The sequence below is a fragment of the Dryas octopetala genome, chromosome 3 (genome assembly GCF_963921425.1).
Source record: "Dryas octopetala chromosome 3, drDryOcto1.1, whole genome shotgun sequence".
NCBI classification, from domain to species: domain Eukaryota; kingdom Viridiplantae; phylum Streptophyta; class Magnoliopsida; order Rosales; family Rosaceae; genus Dryas; species Dryas octopetala.
This window is the reverse complement of record NC_141368.1, coordinates 13,729,964-13,744,266: the sequence shown is the minus strand read 5'-3', so window position 1 is coordinate 13,744,266 and position 14,303 is coordinate 13,729,964. Positions and strand designations below refer to the sequence as shown.

The window sequence follows — 14,303 nt, the reverse complement described above, 5'->3', positions numbered from 1 at the left end:
TTTTTGCTTCGCAACCTCTTCGTTTTTCTCTGTGTTTTTCTTGATCTACTCCCAACTATGCTCCCCCCCTGCTTCGTTTCAGAGCTTACTCTGAGTTATGAGTGAGATCAAAAACAGATATGGGTACTGGGTTTTTATGCCCATTAAGATTCCATACATGCATAGCAGCCATGATTATGGCAACAAAAATTGACACGTTGCTAATGTCTAATACTTCCATTTTGAAATTTGAATTTGGGTGTTGGCCAATGATTTTGCACCACCATATATTGTTGCAGAATGCCATGTGTTGATAGAACAGAGCAAATTTCGATAGATTGATTTAAGGAGCTTCTATCAACAGTAAATTTTGGTAGATTGATTGATGCAATGAAGTTACTTGGAAATCAAGAAATCTCACTAAGCAACTTGCAAACCACCCTTCTTTCTGTCTGAAATCTTTGCATGTTTTTCTCTCTACACAGAGATTATAGAGAGTGTGTGCTTCATTTTACGCGTTTGTGCCTTGATATAGTTTTTTTTTTTTTGGTTAAAATCTTGATATAGTATTTACCATGTTCTAAGCTAAATGAAACAATTAATGGTACGCGGAATCATTTAGTTACATGCTATTTTTTATTTGTCATTTGATTACACGATGATAGTGGTCCAACCCTCATATATTATTGTAATTATCCAACAATTATGCCCTTGAAGCCATTAATCTCGTTCAAAGGGAAGGTTCTTTGCTTTATGCGATGGGGGGGAGCTTGTTGATGAGGTTCATGTTTGGCTCTAATTTTCAGTTTATTTTCATTAAATATGTGTATGCAAAATATAATTTCACGGCTCATACTTTGGCACGAAATGAATTAGATGGTTGGAGGACGGTCTGAGTTGGCTATTACCGGCTTTAGAGTGTGATGTATCTTCTTAGATGAATCACAAAACATAAAACAGTCTGTTATTCTGTTGGTATTTTTATTAAAAGAAAAAAACAACATCCCACAATTATGTCAAAATAATAATTATGTGAATAAATTTTTGTTTTTTAAGAGAGAAAATAACTTTTTGTTATATGCTACTTGTGGATTATTAGTACACTAATATAGAAAATTAATGTAGTGACACAGTTGAAAACGTAATAGGATCCAACAAATGTTGAAATCTCATAAACTCTGGAATCTACTAGAAATAAAAACACAAACTTTGGGAGAAATTCTTGATTTTCTAAATATTGATAATGTCAAAGATAACAAAATCACGAAATTAAAATCCCTTTTATAGGGCAAAAAATAAGTAAATAACATTCTTAAAAGTCTTAAAAACTACCAAATAAGGAAAATTAACAAAAGCACTAATTTGAGGGCCCAAACGATGGAATTTGGCTAAAAATGCACTTAAGTAGTGGTGAAGTGACTAGTTTGGTCAACTCGTCGATTCTAATTAGCCTGCCAAATTTCATGCAATTCCGAATCCGTGGCCCATGATTTCTACTAGTCGATTTCCACTATCCCGTCCTACGTCATATACATAGGTCCAAGCAAGAAAACAACCTTACAACTTGAAGAATAAGATTGTGACTGCTATTAGCCTATCACTCAACCAACATTCATTTCACTGACTAAAAATTATACGAGCATTCCAACATTAACTCAACTTAAAACTAGACAAAAAAACAAAAATATGTAAAGCATGGAAATTTTTAAAGTAAATTACTTTAAAGTTTATTTTACAGTCTTTAATGATAAACAAACCCACTTAAAAAGTTGTAATGCTAAATAGATTTACTTTCTACAAATAAAACTCACGTTATGTATGTTTCATGTTTTTTTGCACTGAGCGCTCGGTGGAGTTTTTTTTTTTTTTTTTTTTAAACTGGGAAAATTGCCACTGTGTGCGACAGTGGCTATTAATAACATTATAACACGGGTGTTTTTTGCAATTAAAATAGATATTGTCGCACAATGGCAATTGCCGAGCGCTCGGCTCATTAAAGTGGACTGACTTGTTACCGTGTTTTTGCAGGTGGGATCGGATTTTTCTGTTTTGGACTTTTTAAAAAAACAACCCAAATTTTTAGTGATTTAAAGTCTACAAAAATAATGTTTAACATTTAATATAGTTTATATTTTTGCGTCTTATTAGAATACTAATGAGTAAGTGTTTGATGGTGAATCTGGATAAGACTTATACATACGAATATGATTTCACATTTTGACAAGAGGAAATGGAAATTTTCATTCCAAATTGACAAGTATAAATTAATGGACCATGTTTATGATGCAAAAACTTCTATACCATGAGCTCTCATTATAAATTAATCAATAATAAGAAAGTCAAAAGCATAGTTGAAGGATTTCCATATCATGTACAGTTCAACTGTGCAAACCATGCATACAGTGTTTACTTATCAGTTTACTCGATCGACAAATATGCACATGAAGGTGAGAGTGACACACATGGCCATTGATAAGAGCCACATGCACACCCGATTGTGGCCACCTAAAGCTGCTGCATGTAAGGGAGTTTCAGTGAAGGGGGTTAGTGAAATTTTTTGAAGAATGAGTGCGTCTTCTCGAATCAATGTGTCTAGTAATGTTACATCCCCTTTCATGGATGCCTCATACAGTCTTGCTATCTCATGATCTTCTCTATGATTCTCCATTCTCTCTCTCTCTCTCTCTTCCTCACAACAATGACGCAGTTCTATTACAGATCTTTGAATATCTTATAAACACTATGATTATCGTACTGTATAAGAACACAACAAAATAAGTACTATATAAGAACAAACTAAATAGATGCTGAGCCTTGGATACTCTGTTTCATAGCTTACTCTGCATAATAAAAGCGCGTATAAGAATTTCTGCTTTCCATTGTTCATTTTGGTCATTTCTTGGCTCATTGTATTTACTTTTAATTTGTCTACCATATATTAATACTGATCCTCTGCATTGTGCAGTTCCTGTAATCTTGCGATGAATTTTTTTTCACCTACTAAAGTTTGATGAACAATGTTGATTTATTGCATTAATTGAAGGTCAGGTTGCAAAGACTAATGAAACCTTTGGCTGACTTTAGAAAACATGTATTTGGCATGTCCTAGGGTTTTTTTTGTTGCTTTTTTTTTTTTAAAAAAAAAAAAAACCATTTTGGGTTGTAGAGGGCGAGAGTGGCTCTCTTCACTAATTGATCATTGATAATGGTGTAGTGACTTATTCAACTTACAGAAAACTAATTAATGATATAGAAAAAGAACATAGACACACTCACACACAATATATATTCTGATTGCATCCTTTATTTCTTTAAGAGAATTTAAGAAACTTAATTTGTCAGTTCATTTTTTTTCGTTTATTTTACAAATTTTTACAAATCAAACATTTGCTTTCAACTTCCTGTTTATGACAACATGATTACAAGAGAAAACATTTTCAACTAACTTTCCAACAAAGATAAACTATTCTTTTGTTCTTTTATCAAATTAAAATTGGTTTTTGGGAGAAGGACAATTACCAGAATAATTAAGCTTGGTTCTAGCCTTCTAGGGAGAAACACCATTTTGTCAGTTAAAAAGATTGCATTTTGGCTTAGAGTTCTCAGGGGAAGTGCAAGAGAAGGAAATTTTTGTTATTATTCTTTACTGCTTACTGTGTCCACCAAATCCTTGGATCCAACATGAAGAGCATGCATCTTTCCCCTTAGCTCACCACCAACAGCAGCATCCCCAATCATCATCTCATTCTCGGGCACAAAATCAAGCAGGGCCTCGTAACTACCATAACCTTCACAAATGTCGGGCCCTTTTCCATCTAGTACAACATCTGTTGTTGAGTCTAATGCGTTTAATAGGAAACTTTGATTCAGATTTTGCTGTAAGTCTGCCATAATGTGTGCCTATTGAAGTGAGAGTGTCTCCAATTTTATACTTTCAAGCTATTAATTAATTTGAAAATGATCTTTAGACCTTAGTCCAAACCTGAGCATTGTTCTCTTTCCCCGCTGCTTCTATTTCAGTGATAAGGGACCTCATTCTATCGTAAGCCTGCAGGTGAGCAAGTAATTTAGATAAAAAAAAGTTGTAAATAAGTAGTAGTCTTTATTGGGTACCTCAACATGGGACTTCTGGATGAACTCCTTGAGTTCTTCAATCATTTGAAGGTTCTGCTTAAATTGTTCCTCAATAACCTGCACATCACATACTAATTAGTAAAGGCTCACTGGGTTGTCTAGCCAATTAATTGATTACAAAAAACAACAGATTACCTCTATGCCTTGAGCCCCATAGACATCATCGATTTCAAGTACATTTAGCAGCTGTGCATCTCTAGTTGTTATGACGATTCTACTACCCAAGCCGAACCATTCACGACTCCTAGCAAGTGCATTTAACTGGTCCAGGTTATTCACATTATCAAGAACTACAAGTACCCTTTTTCTGCCCACAGCATCTTTAATCAAGTCAGTTCCTTTTTTAACATCGTCTATCTCTAAATTGTCATCTGCTAGGATATCTGAAAGGAACTGCTTTTGTAAGGCAAGTAGTCCATTGGGTTGTTCTGCTATAATGCTTACATCTTTAAGAAAACTGCTGCTCTCAAACCTATGAAAATTCTGATTATACACATCTCTTGCAATGGCACTTTTGTCCATTCCACAGATGCCAATGATGAGAATGTCATCTGATATTACACTTAACAGGAGATTTATGTACTCTTTGCCAACATCCAATCTGGGTGGGATAATGGAAACACTCATGTGTGCATCTTGATATCTACTCAAAACATGCTTTACAATTTGCTTTATGAATTTGGATTGATGCCTGCCAAAGATTGAGAAAAAGAATTAAATGAACCATAAAGCAAAGACAAATAAATTGAAGTGTGCTGTTACATGGTTCATTGTTCTCACTTCTCAGATGCACTACATGCATGAATCGCCCTTTACTGATCAAATTCAAACGGTTAATTGAACACTAGAATTAGTGATTCAACCTACTTAACAGCCTTCCAATCCTGGCTTTAATTTGAAGCAATTTGGTCATCCACATAATATGAAAGAGTAATCGTAGAAGTTTGAAAATAACAAACCTCATGGAGCCATCTATTGTAATTTAATCTTGATTATTATGCATTCTTTTTTCATTGATGAATGATTTGATTAAAACCAATGACTACAACATTGGTGGAAAAAACAAGTGCATATAGCAAAGTCTGTAGCATAAACATCCTGCTGTAAGATAACAAGCTGCACCTGCACAACAGACTGTGACAAACAAAACTACAACTCAAAGGGTCACTCAAAGGTATGTTTCTGACCTCACATAGATTCCTACTTCAGCAAGTAGCCAAGCTCTTACCCTCAACATTAGTAATTCCTTAACTAGAAGAGTGGACATGGACTACAGAGTTGCTTTCTAACAACAAATGGTAATCTATAGTTACATAGGTCACCCTGAACTGAAGCTTGTCACACTGAACATTTTACCCTTCCATTTGCTTATAATAACCAGCTAAATTCAGCGACCCATGGAACTGGCTACCTAATAACTAGGAATGCAGAAAATATGCAGAACAATGTCCCAAATATTTTGGTAAAATTGTACACTCATTAAAGCGGTGATGTCTGCTTTTAACAAAATTTGCAATATACAGAAAATGTTCTCTGGATAACTTCAAAGTTAATTGCTTTCCCATGTAGGCAATCTCTTTTGATGTCTAGGCTAGTAACAAAAGGAGCATTCAGTTGGCATGATTTAATCAGCCCCAGTTTAAAAATTCAAAATTGAATCAGTCCCCTCTTACCTTCTTTCCCTATTCTTAAAATCTCAGCAAACAAAAATAATTTCCAATGCCATCACAAACATAAAAAACAAAAAAAAGAGAGAGATAATTACAATTACCAACTAGCAACATTATGCATATCCCATCCATGAGGCTGATTAGCTGCTTCCGCCAAAGCTTTCCTCCATGCCTCCACCTTGTTCTTCCCCCTCCCACTCTCTTCATGCACTCTAAACGCCTCTTCAAAACTACCCATCTGTTCTCTCACATTCTTAGGCTCAACATCATAGAAAATGGGCAAAACCACCTGACCCACTTCGCTGTTACACTCCACAATCTTGACCAGCTCGTCCAAGCACCACCCGGAGGTGGCGTAGTTGTCTGAGAACACTATGATTGCGATTCTTGACATCTGTACGGCCTTGAGCAGCTCCGAGGCGATCTCGCCGCCCTTCTGGAGATTGACGTCATCTTTGAAAGTGGGTACGCCGGCGTCGACAAGGGCTCTGTGGAGGTTGGCGGTGATGTTGTAGCGGGTGTCCTCGCCCCTGAAGCTCAGGAACACATCGTGCCGGCGCCGAGTCACTGTGGACATGAAGGAAAACGAGGATGCGTGTGTTCTTGTGAAGGTGGCCATTGAAGCAAGCAATGTCTATGAAACTCTTAACTCTGCAATGTGAGCAACACAATACAATACCCTCCTCTTCTAGAGAGTAGCCAGCAGTTCAGAACTCTGCAATTTTCTTCTTCTTTTTTACATTCATTCTCTGCTAAAAATGAGAGATCAAAAAAGTAAATAAATACACTATGAAAATGAGTTGATTGATAATATTTTTGCTTTATTTGGTTTGATAAGCAATTCACATTGATGTGTACTCAGAAGAAAGAAGGGCCCTTCTTAATATGCACCACTCGAGGTAAGTTGGACGCGTGCATATTGACGTTGACTATTAGTCTTCTATCTTTTTCTTTTCTAATTTTTTTTATTAACTCAGCGTTTGTTTCAAGCCATGTCCGTGAAAAAGACTACACTATTTGACCATATTTATAGATAAAATAAACAAATGGAAAATCCAATTATGCAAAAAGCGACACTTTGCCAAATAAATGAAGAAGAAATATGGTCAAGGACCCAAGGTCACTAAATTTATTTAGACAATTATATTTATCAAATAATGTTATTATTGATATCACATTTTGTTTTATATGTGCTGCAATTTTATATATAACATTGATACCATATTTCTTATTTATTTGAGTGAAAGGGATCAAATCCCTTTTAACTAGGTTACACAAACAAATGTGATACAACTTTTCTATTAAATGAAAACTTTCTTATAACAAGAATTAGTAATGTCACATTACTGACAAAGATAAGGGGGTTTGAGAATTGAAGTTTGGCACTCACCCTTCTCTTTATTTGTGATGACATATCATCAATCCCTGTTGTAGAAAAATTGTCTCTTTTTAACTCCAAATAATTATGTTAGACAAATCGCATTGTGCTACTAAATTGTGTACCACATTGTAATTAGTTTTAGGCTTATTTGTGTAAATATTCTTTAAAAGTATCTTTTATTCTCACTTTGTCCCTTTAAACTTTAATCTTCTCACTTTATTTTTCAAATTTTACAAATCTTATATTCTGTCAAGTTCATCAATAATTTCGTTAAAAAATCTGACATGTCGTTTATGTAAATGAACGTTACATTAGTTTTTTTTTACGGAGTCATTAATGTACTTGACGAAATATGACTTATTGAAAGAATTTATAAAGTTTGGAGAGTAAAATAAGAAAATTAAATTTAAATGGAGCAGAGTAAAAATGAAAGTTATTTTCTATGGGCATTTGTGCTAATAAGGCTTAGTTTTATCCTTCCGGTCCTTCACTCATTCAAATATCAATATACTTCAATTAATAATCTGTAAAATACTGATAGACAAGTAGACAACTCAATTAATTTGGTTAAATTTGATTAATCTAAAATAATCTAAAGCTTTTTTCTCTACTCTCTACTCTCTACTCTAGTACTCTCTACTCAATTATTGCATTTGCAAATTCTGTGCAACTGTGAGACTCATCTACCAGCTCAAAATCTACTACTCCCATGGCCTCCTCATCCAACCCATCACATTACGTCTACATAAGTGTCCAAAAGGACGACCCCTGCAAGTACATCACAGACATGATATCCAGGTCCTTGACCATTCGAGGAGTCCCTTCCTTCACAGACCACAAGCAGCAGCGAACCAAACAGAGGGGCACAGAGATCGGACAAGACCTTCAAGAAGCCATAGCCATTTCAAGAATCTCCATAGTACTATTCTCCAAGGACTATCTTTATTCCAGGTGGTGTCTTGAGGAACTGGTGGCTATTCTGGAGTCCCGGGACAAGTGGGGGCTTATAGTCCTGCCCATTTTCTATGGTGTGGATCCTTCTGATGTTAGGAAGCAAAGAGGGTATGCTTCAAAAGTTGTGGGGATTCAGAGGAAAGGGAGTTTCTGGCACAAAAGGTGGAAGAGGGCTCTTGAACAAGCTGCCAATTTCTGTGGTTGGGATCATAGTGGCCAAAATAGGTGTGTTCATTCATTTCTTGCTTTCAGATTTGCTTGATCTAAATAATGTCTGAATTAGTTCACAAGTAGAATGTATTTAATCTTACGACCTTGAAACCTCACCTTTTAAGGATTTTTTAAACTGAATTTTAGAGATTTTTTAGGATTTTTTTTTTCTTAATATCTAAATTTGGAAGCAAAGCCTGTCCAAACCAGTCTAGCAGAAGCCTTAGTCTCCTTCTGAATAACTAATGATTTTTTCTTGGCTCTCCTTGTTCATTTCTACTTTCCTAGAATCAAAGTACAATAAGCCTCATTCTAATAATTTTATTAGTATTCTTATTTGTTGCCCAGTTGTTTTTTAAGCTGCATTTCTTTGACTCTCGTGACTCATAAGCTAGATGTCTATGTCCTTGTGCTTACATTCTTTTGCCAACAAACGTCTTTCAGGATTGAATCCATGTTGGTTGGTAAAGTTGTTGAAGATATTGTGAATAAACGGACTCCCACGAATCTCAATGTTTCCATCTATCCCCTTAGATATGATATTATTGATGACTATCTGCATCTCTTCTTGCAAGTAGGATCAGATGATGTTCTCATAGTAGGGATATGCGGGCCGAGCAGAATGGGAAAGACAGCAATTGCTGAAGCTGTTTACAAGCAAATTTTTTACACTTTTGAAGGTAGCAGCTTCCTGAAAAATGTTGGACAAAATTCAAGAAAACCCAATGGCTTGGTTCAATTACAAGAAAAGCTTCTCTCTGAAGTTCTATCACAAGGGGATGTAAAAGTAAGAGATGTAACACAAGGGATGGATATGATTAAGGAAAAATTAGGCTATAAACGGGTCCTTATTGTCCTCGACGATGTTGATGATTTGGATCAACTGTATGCCCTTGCCAGAAACCGGAGTTGGTTTGGTTTGGGAAGTAAAATCATAATAACAACTAGAAAAGTGCATCTGCTAAATGTGCTTGAAGTGGATCAGGTGTTTCTGGCTCAAGGCCTTCCTCTACCACCCAATATACAGGTAATTAATTAAGCTTGTTTGCAGAATAGTAAGAATACCAACTTGCCTTGCAATGTCAATGCCTAAGCAAAATTTGATTAGAAATTTGATGCTTTATAGGTCATTTGGGAGCAGTATCAGCAAAGTCGTCGCACAGTTGCAGGACTTAAAGAGTACATCGAGAATTTCTGTAATCTGGTACACACAAAAAAAAATTGTTCCCATCCAGTTATTTATGTAATTTACTTACTTCTAGTCATGCATTAGATCCCATTACATAATATCTGTATTTCATTCTTTGGCTTGTAGACCAATCAGAGAGTGAAGTACCTAGAAGATTGTTTGCGCAGAGAGCGTAGGAAGAATGCCATTCAGGTATATGATTTCCTATGCCTTGGAAACTTTCAGGAGTGTTGTATATAAATGCTCTAAATTTCATCTTTTTGATTTGTACATAACAGGCACAAGCAATATCTGAGTTGAAGCTACTTCAGAGTTCAGACTAGATACAGTGCAACCAGAGTTCTCTCCAACTAGATAGTACTGGAAACTAGTTCATTATTTTTACAAATTACACAGGTAGTAGAAAAAAAAAACAGCATACTAGTCACTAATTGATGCTTACATCTTCTAATGAAGGCTGAAGTAGATGCCGTGGCACAGTAAACAACAGACCAATGAAGCCTGCAAGCGGCAAGAACGCAAAAACGACAGGGCCATGAAGTACAAGCTGAGTCACTGGCCAAATTAAGGTGTAGTGTGAAAAGAGTAGTTATTTGATATATAAAGTTGTATTGTAGAGTTTTTCGTGTTGAAAATATAAGTTCTCATACCATGTTGAAAATTTAAATAAACAAAGAAAAAGTCGATATCTATTAGATAACACAAGGTGAGTAACACAAATAAATAACTAACAAATACCAAATTCACTAAATAAAACATGTTGGAGATGTATGATAAAGTGATAAAACGATCATAAAGAGTTCCTAATGAAAACAATATTTAAACATACACAAGACTTGAAACACTTGGAACGATCAAATAATATTTCTTTCTTTCTTGAAAAAAAGATGTGCTGATTACAACTGAAGTTCCTTACCCCTTTTATATTAAACTAAGCCAATTAATGCATAAGTTTGCAGACATATACTGATCCAAGAACTCCAAGAACCATTCACGAATTTACATGCACTTCACATTCACATTACTGTATTCATTCTTTTTACCATTACTTTTTGCTTAATTCACTGATTTTTTTAATTCCAACATTCCCCCCTCAATTTCTGAATCTTTATTCTCTGTCATGTGCATCAACATGATCTTTGTCCTCCAGTTCCAAATCTTTGAGCCATGCTCTCTGAATTCTCAGTTTTTATGATCTTCGCTAATTGATTTTAGAGACTATAATTCCTTCCAACTTGAATTGGTTAATTAACAAGATATGTAAAGACATAATGACACTGTGTTTGTAAATTCAATAATATGCATTCATTTTTCTGTTCTCAACCAACAAAAGGAAGGGCAAAAAAATCAACTTATCTATAATTCAATTTAGTTATTGTTCAATTTTGGCAATCAGTATTTGTTATTATTGAAATCGGGTGAATGTGACTCCTTAAGCTTGAATTCTTTGTTTTATTACTTTATATATGTTTATTAATTTTTTATATATTTATGTAATAAGAAGACAAAAAATATTTCTATAAGGCGCACTTTTAGGCAATCTTTGCGCTAATACTAGTGGATAATACGTGGCAATATTTAAAAAAAATTTTGTGTTGAGTACTTAGAATGCTAGGCAAAGGCATCGAGTGCTTAGTTCATTTAGAAGAAGAGGTGTACATCGGGTTGGGTCGGCCCGGCTCGTCATTAAGTATTTGATTTATTAAATAATAGTAGAAACTTAAAATAATTAAAATAATTAATCGGGGCGGCCTGGTCCGAACAGGTGAATTTAAATCCGCTTTTTAATTTAAATCCAAACAGGTGAATTTTGATTTGAGCTCCCCAAATCCAAATACACCCAATGAAATACATCAATCCAAACCATTGATCAACCCATACCCATCGCCCTACCAAATCGATGTGATTGGAAATTGAATTAGGCATCAACTGCTTAGAGCATATCCAAGAAACTCTTCAAATCTCACTTTGCTGACCTATGTGGCAATTTGAATAGTAAAAATTGAAGAGTTAAAATTATTTATTAATAGGCTCTTCAAATTTAAACAAAATTTGATTTCTATTATAATTTATTAAAGAGATAATTTGGCTTAGATTCTTTAGAAAAAAAATTTTTAGATGGAGACCAGGAGTGTTTTAAAATTTATAAGAAATTTTTTTTAATTCATAATAATTTATAAGAAATTTTTTTTAATTCATGATAAAGTCATTTTAATTTATAAGAAAATTCTTTTAATTCATAATAAAGTCTTTTCCCAATTTGAAGGGTATTTCCCCTCCTAGGGTGTAGAGTGGACTTTGTTGATGACTTTATGTTAGGTTTTAATTTGGAGTTAAACTCTAACATAAAGCCGTCAAAGAAGAAAAATAAAAGGACTTAATTAAAAATTCTAAATCACTATCAGTCTTAGTCTAAGAAAGAGTCATAAATGAATTACACTTTAAGTCTCCCTTTATTAAATTTTAAACATTAGTCAGATTTGATTCAAAGGGGTAACTCAAATAATATAAATTTTTTTTTTTTTTTAACTATGTACATAAAAACTTCAATATTTACATATAAAAAATTTATTTTTTATACATATATTAAACTTGAAATTCTAGGATTCGAGGTGAACTATAAAGATGGGTCTTCGGCCCTTGATATACGTTATTTGATTTCAATATAATATACAAGTATATAAGAGATCTATAAAATCTAAAGGCAGAGTGTCCCTAACTCATATTTTAATAGATTTTAAAAATTCAACAAAATCTAGATGTTTTCAATTAGGATTTGAATGGATTTGATAGAAATCAAGGTATCCCTAACTCAGATTTTAATAGATTCCTTAAAAATCTATGTGTTCTAAAAAAGTCATTAATTTCATTAAGTGGTGGATTTTAATGGATTAGATTATGGATTTGGGTGAATTTTGTTCAAATAACAAAGATTATTTATCAAAATTTTAGCATTTTCCCATCAGATTTTGATGGATTCTATGGAAATCAATAAGAATTCATAAAATCTGTAAACTCTTTTAAAATCCATGAAAATCAAGTCCAAGTGATTTCCTCCTATATATATAAAAAAATATGACAATTTTTTCTATTAAAAGTCGGACAATTTCTTCGTACATTATTTGTCATGCTAAACCAAAAGATATATATATATATATATATATATATATATATATAAGCATATAGGAGGAAGCTGCAAATTGCAAACAAAGGAAAAGATGACAGAAATGAAGGTAGAGATCATCTCGAAAAAAACCATCAGGCCATCCACTCCAACTCCTTATCACCATAAAAACTTCAAGCTCTCTCTTTTTGAGCAATCATTCCCCCCAAACATTGGCGCAGATATGATTTTCTTCTACTCAGCCTCCAACAGCAGCAACCATATGGTATCGAAATCATTGTTGTCTCACCAGCTACAGAAGTCGCTATCCAAAACCTTGGTTCATTACTATCCATTTGCCGGACGACTCAACGGGCCATCCATTGAGTGCAACGACAAAGGCGCTTATTTTGTAGAAGCCCAAATCAACTGCCACCTCTCCAATTTTCTCTCCCAAATTCCAGGCCCCAATTTACTATGCCAATTTATTCCCACTAGTGTTACTAATCTTGATGCATTGGATGTTCTTCTGCATGTTCAAGTCACTGTCTTTAACGGCGGAGGAATAGCTGTTGGAGTCTCTCTTTCACACAAGATTGTGGATGCATCATCTTTGTGCACATTCGTCCGGAGCTGGACTACAGCTGCTCGTAATGAATACGTTAAACATGTTCGTCAAATACTGCTTCCGGAGTTCATCAATACTGGACCGTTGATGCCGCCTGTGTCTCCATTGCCAACGAGCACCTCAAACGGTCTAATAACAATTCTCCCTCAAAATTTCACCACAAGGAGGTTTGTGTTTAGCGTCTCAAAGATGGCCAGCCTCAAGGCCAAAACCAGTAGACTACTACTTAATCAACAGCTCGGCACTAATGGCCCAACGCGCGTGGAATTAGTATCTGCGGTTGTGTTGAAATGTGCCATTAATGCTGTAGCTGCGGCTGCGTCTCAATCTATATCATCATCAATGCCGACATTACTGTCCCAAATGCTCAATTTGCGCAAACGAATGGTCCCTCGACTGCCGGATAATGCTATAGGAAATATCATTGGGCGATTCCATGTTTTGGTTGAAAAAAATGACATCGAACTATCTGAACTGGTTGTCGAGATGAGGAAAGGGTTAATGGACTTCTTTAATTATGACAAGGCAAAGAGTTTTAAAAGCGAAGATTGCTTCTCTGTGCTTTCTGAATCTATTAGAAAGGGGACTGAACTTCGTGAGATGGCAGTAAATACGTTTTGGTGTTCAAGTTTATGTGGATTTCCATTATATGATATGGATTTTGGGTGGGGTAAACCCATTTGGGTCACTTCTCCTTCGCACTTCGACAAGTTTTTTTGTTTGGTTGATACCAAATGGGGTGAAGATATTGAAGCTTGGGTGAACCTGCAAGAAAAGGAGATGGCTATATTTGAACGTGATGAGATGCTTCTTTCATTTGCTTCCTTGAACCCTAGTGCAATTGTCAGTCAGTGCCGCATGTGAGAATGACAAACAGTAATGGATACTTAACCTTGCGGTCATCTATTTAAGCATTTAACTAAATCATTATTATTGTTTTAATGTTTATTGGACACATAAGAATCACTGCAGTGAAATACAGTGACAGTTTGGTTGTCATTGCGGTGTAAGAAAATAAAATTCTGTATGAGCATTCGATCAAATGCCCCTTAATT

The 14,303-nt window shown here is 34.8% G+C and overlaps 2 protein-coding genes and 1 pseudogene across 4 annotated transcripts; 2 read left to right on the top strand and 1 right to left on the bottom strand.

Moving 5' to 3' along the window:
- Window positions 1-3,305: 3,305 nt before the first annotated feature.
- LOC147291132 (disease resistance protein RPV1-like) lies at window positions 3,306-6,541 on the bottom strand. 2 transcript variants are annotated; one of them, XM_086237893.1, is made up of 5 exons: window positions 5,885-6,541; window positions 4,249-4,804; window positions 4,093-4,170; window positions 3,962-4,027; window positions 3,306-3,879 (listed from the first exon to the last, which is right to left on the bottom strand). In XM_086237893.1, exons 1-5 carry the CDS (start codon window positions 6,400-6,402, stop codon window positions 3,616-3,618), a joined length of 1,482 nt encoding a protein of 493 aa, XP_086094019.1. In that variant the 5' UTR covers window positions 6,403-6,541; the 3' UTR covers window positions 3,306-3,615. The 2 variants fall into 2 exon arrangements, with proteins under 2 accessions (XP_086094019.1, XP_086094020.1); XM_086237894.1 differs by having other exon boundaries at window positions 3,703-3,863.
- Window positions 6,542-7,830: 1,289 nt separating this feature from the next.
- LOC147291131 (disease resistance protein RPV1-like) lies at window positions 7,831-10,858 on the top strand. 2 transcript variants are annotated; one of them, XM_086237956.1, is made up of 6 exons: window positions 7,831-8,343; window positions 8,773-9,355; window positions 9,455-9,532; window positions 9,644-9,709; window positions 9,796-9,874; window positions 9,974-10,858. In XM_086237956.1, exons 1-5 carry the CDS (start codon window positions 7,874-7,876, stop codon window positions 9,838-9,840), a joined length of 1,242 nt encoding a protein of 413 aa, XP_086094082.1. In that variant the 5' UTR covers window positions 7,831-7,873; the 3' UTR covers window positions 9,841-9,874; window positions 9,974-10,858. The 2 variants fall into 2 exon arrangements, with proteins under 2 accessions (XP_086094082.1, XP_086094081.1); XM_086237955.1 differs by having other exon boundaries at window positions 9,796-10,858.
- Window positions 10,859-12,735: 1,877 nt separating this feature from the next.
- LOC147291130 (cocaine synthase pseudogene) lies at window positions 12,736-14,112 on the top strand (annotated as a pseudogene).
- Window positions 14,113-14,303: the final 191 nt, after the last annotated feature.

Bases quoted from the DNA above. Each gene is read 5' to 3' on its own strand.
- LOC147291132 (XM_086237893.1), bottom strand. From the start codon at position 6,402: ATGGCCACCTTCACAAGAACACACGCATCCTCGTTTTCCTTCATGTCC. The intron at 4,171-4,248 runs GTAATCTGTTGT...TGTGATGTGCAG, and splicing joins ATGGGGCTCAAGGCATAGAG to GTTATTGAGGAACAATTTAA. The intron at 3,880-3,961 runs GTTTGGACTAAG...TCACTTCAATAG, and splicing joins GGAAAGAGAACAATGCTCAG to GCACACATTATGGCAGACTT.
- LOC147291131 (XM_086237956.1), top strand. From the start codon at position 7,874: ATGGCCTCCTCATCCAACCCATCACATTACGTCTACATAAGTGTCCAA. The intron at 9,533-9,643 runs GTACACACAAAA...TTTGGCTTGTAG, and splicing joins TCGAGAATTTCTGTAATCTG to ACCAATCAGAGAGTGAAGTA. The intron at 9,710-9,795 runs GTATATGATTTC...TGTACATAACAG, and splicing joins GTAGGAAGAATGCCATTCAG to GCACAAGCAATATCTGAGTT.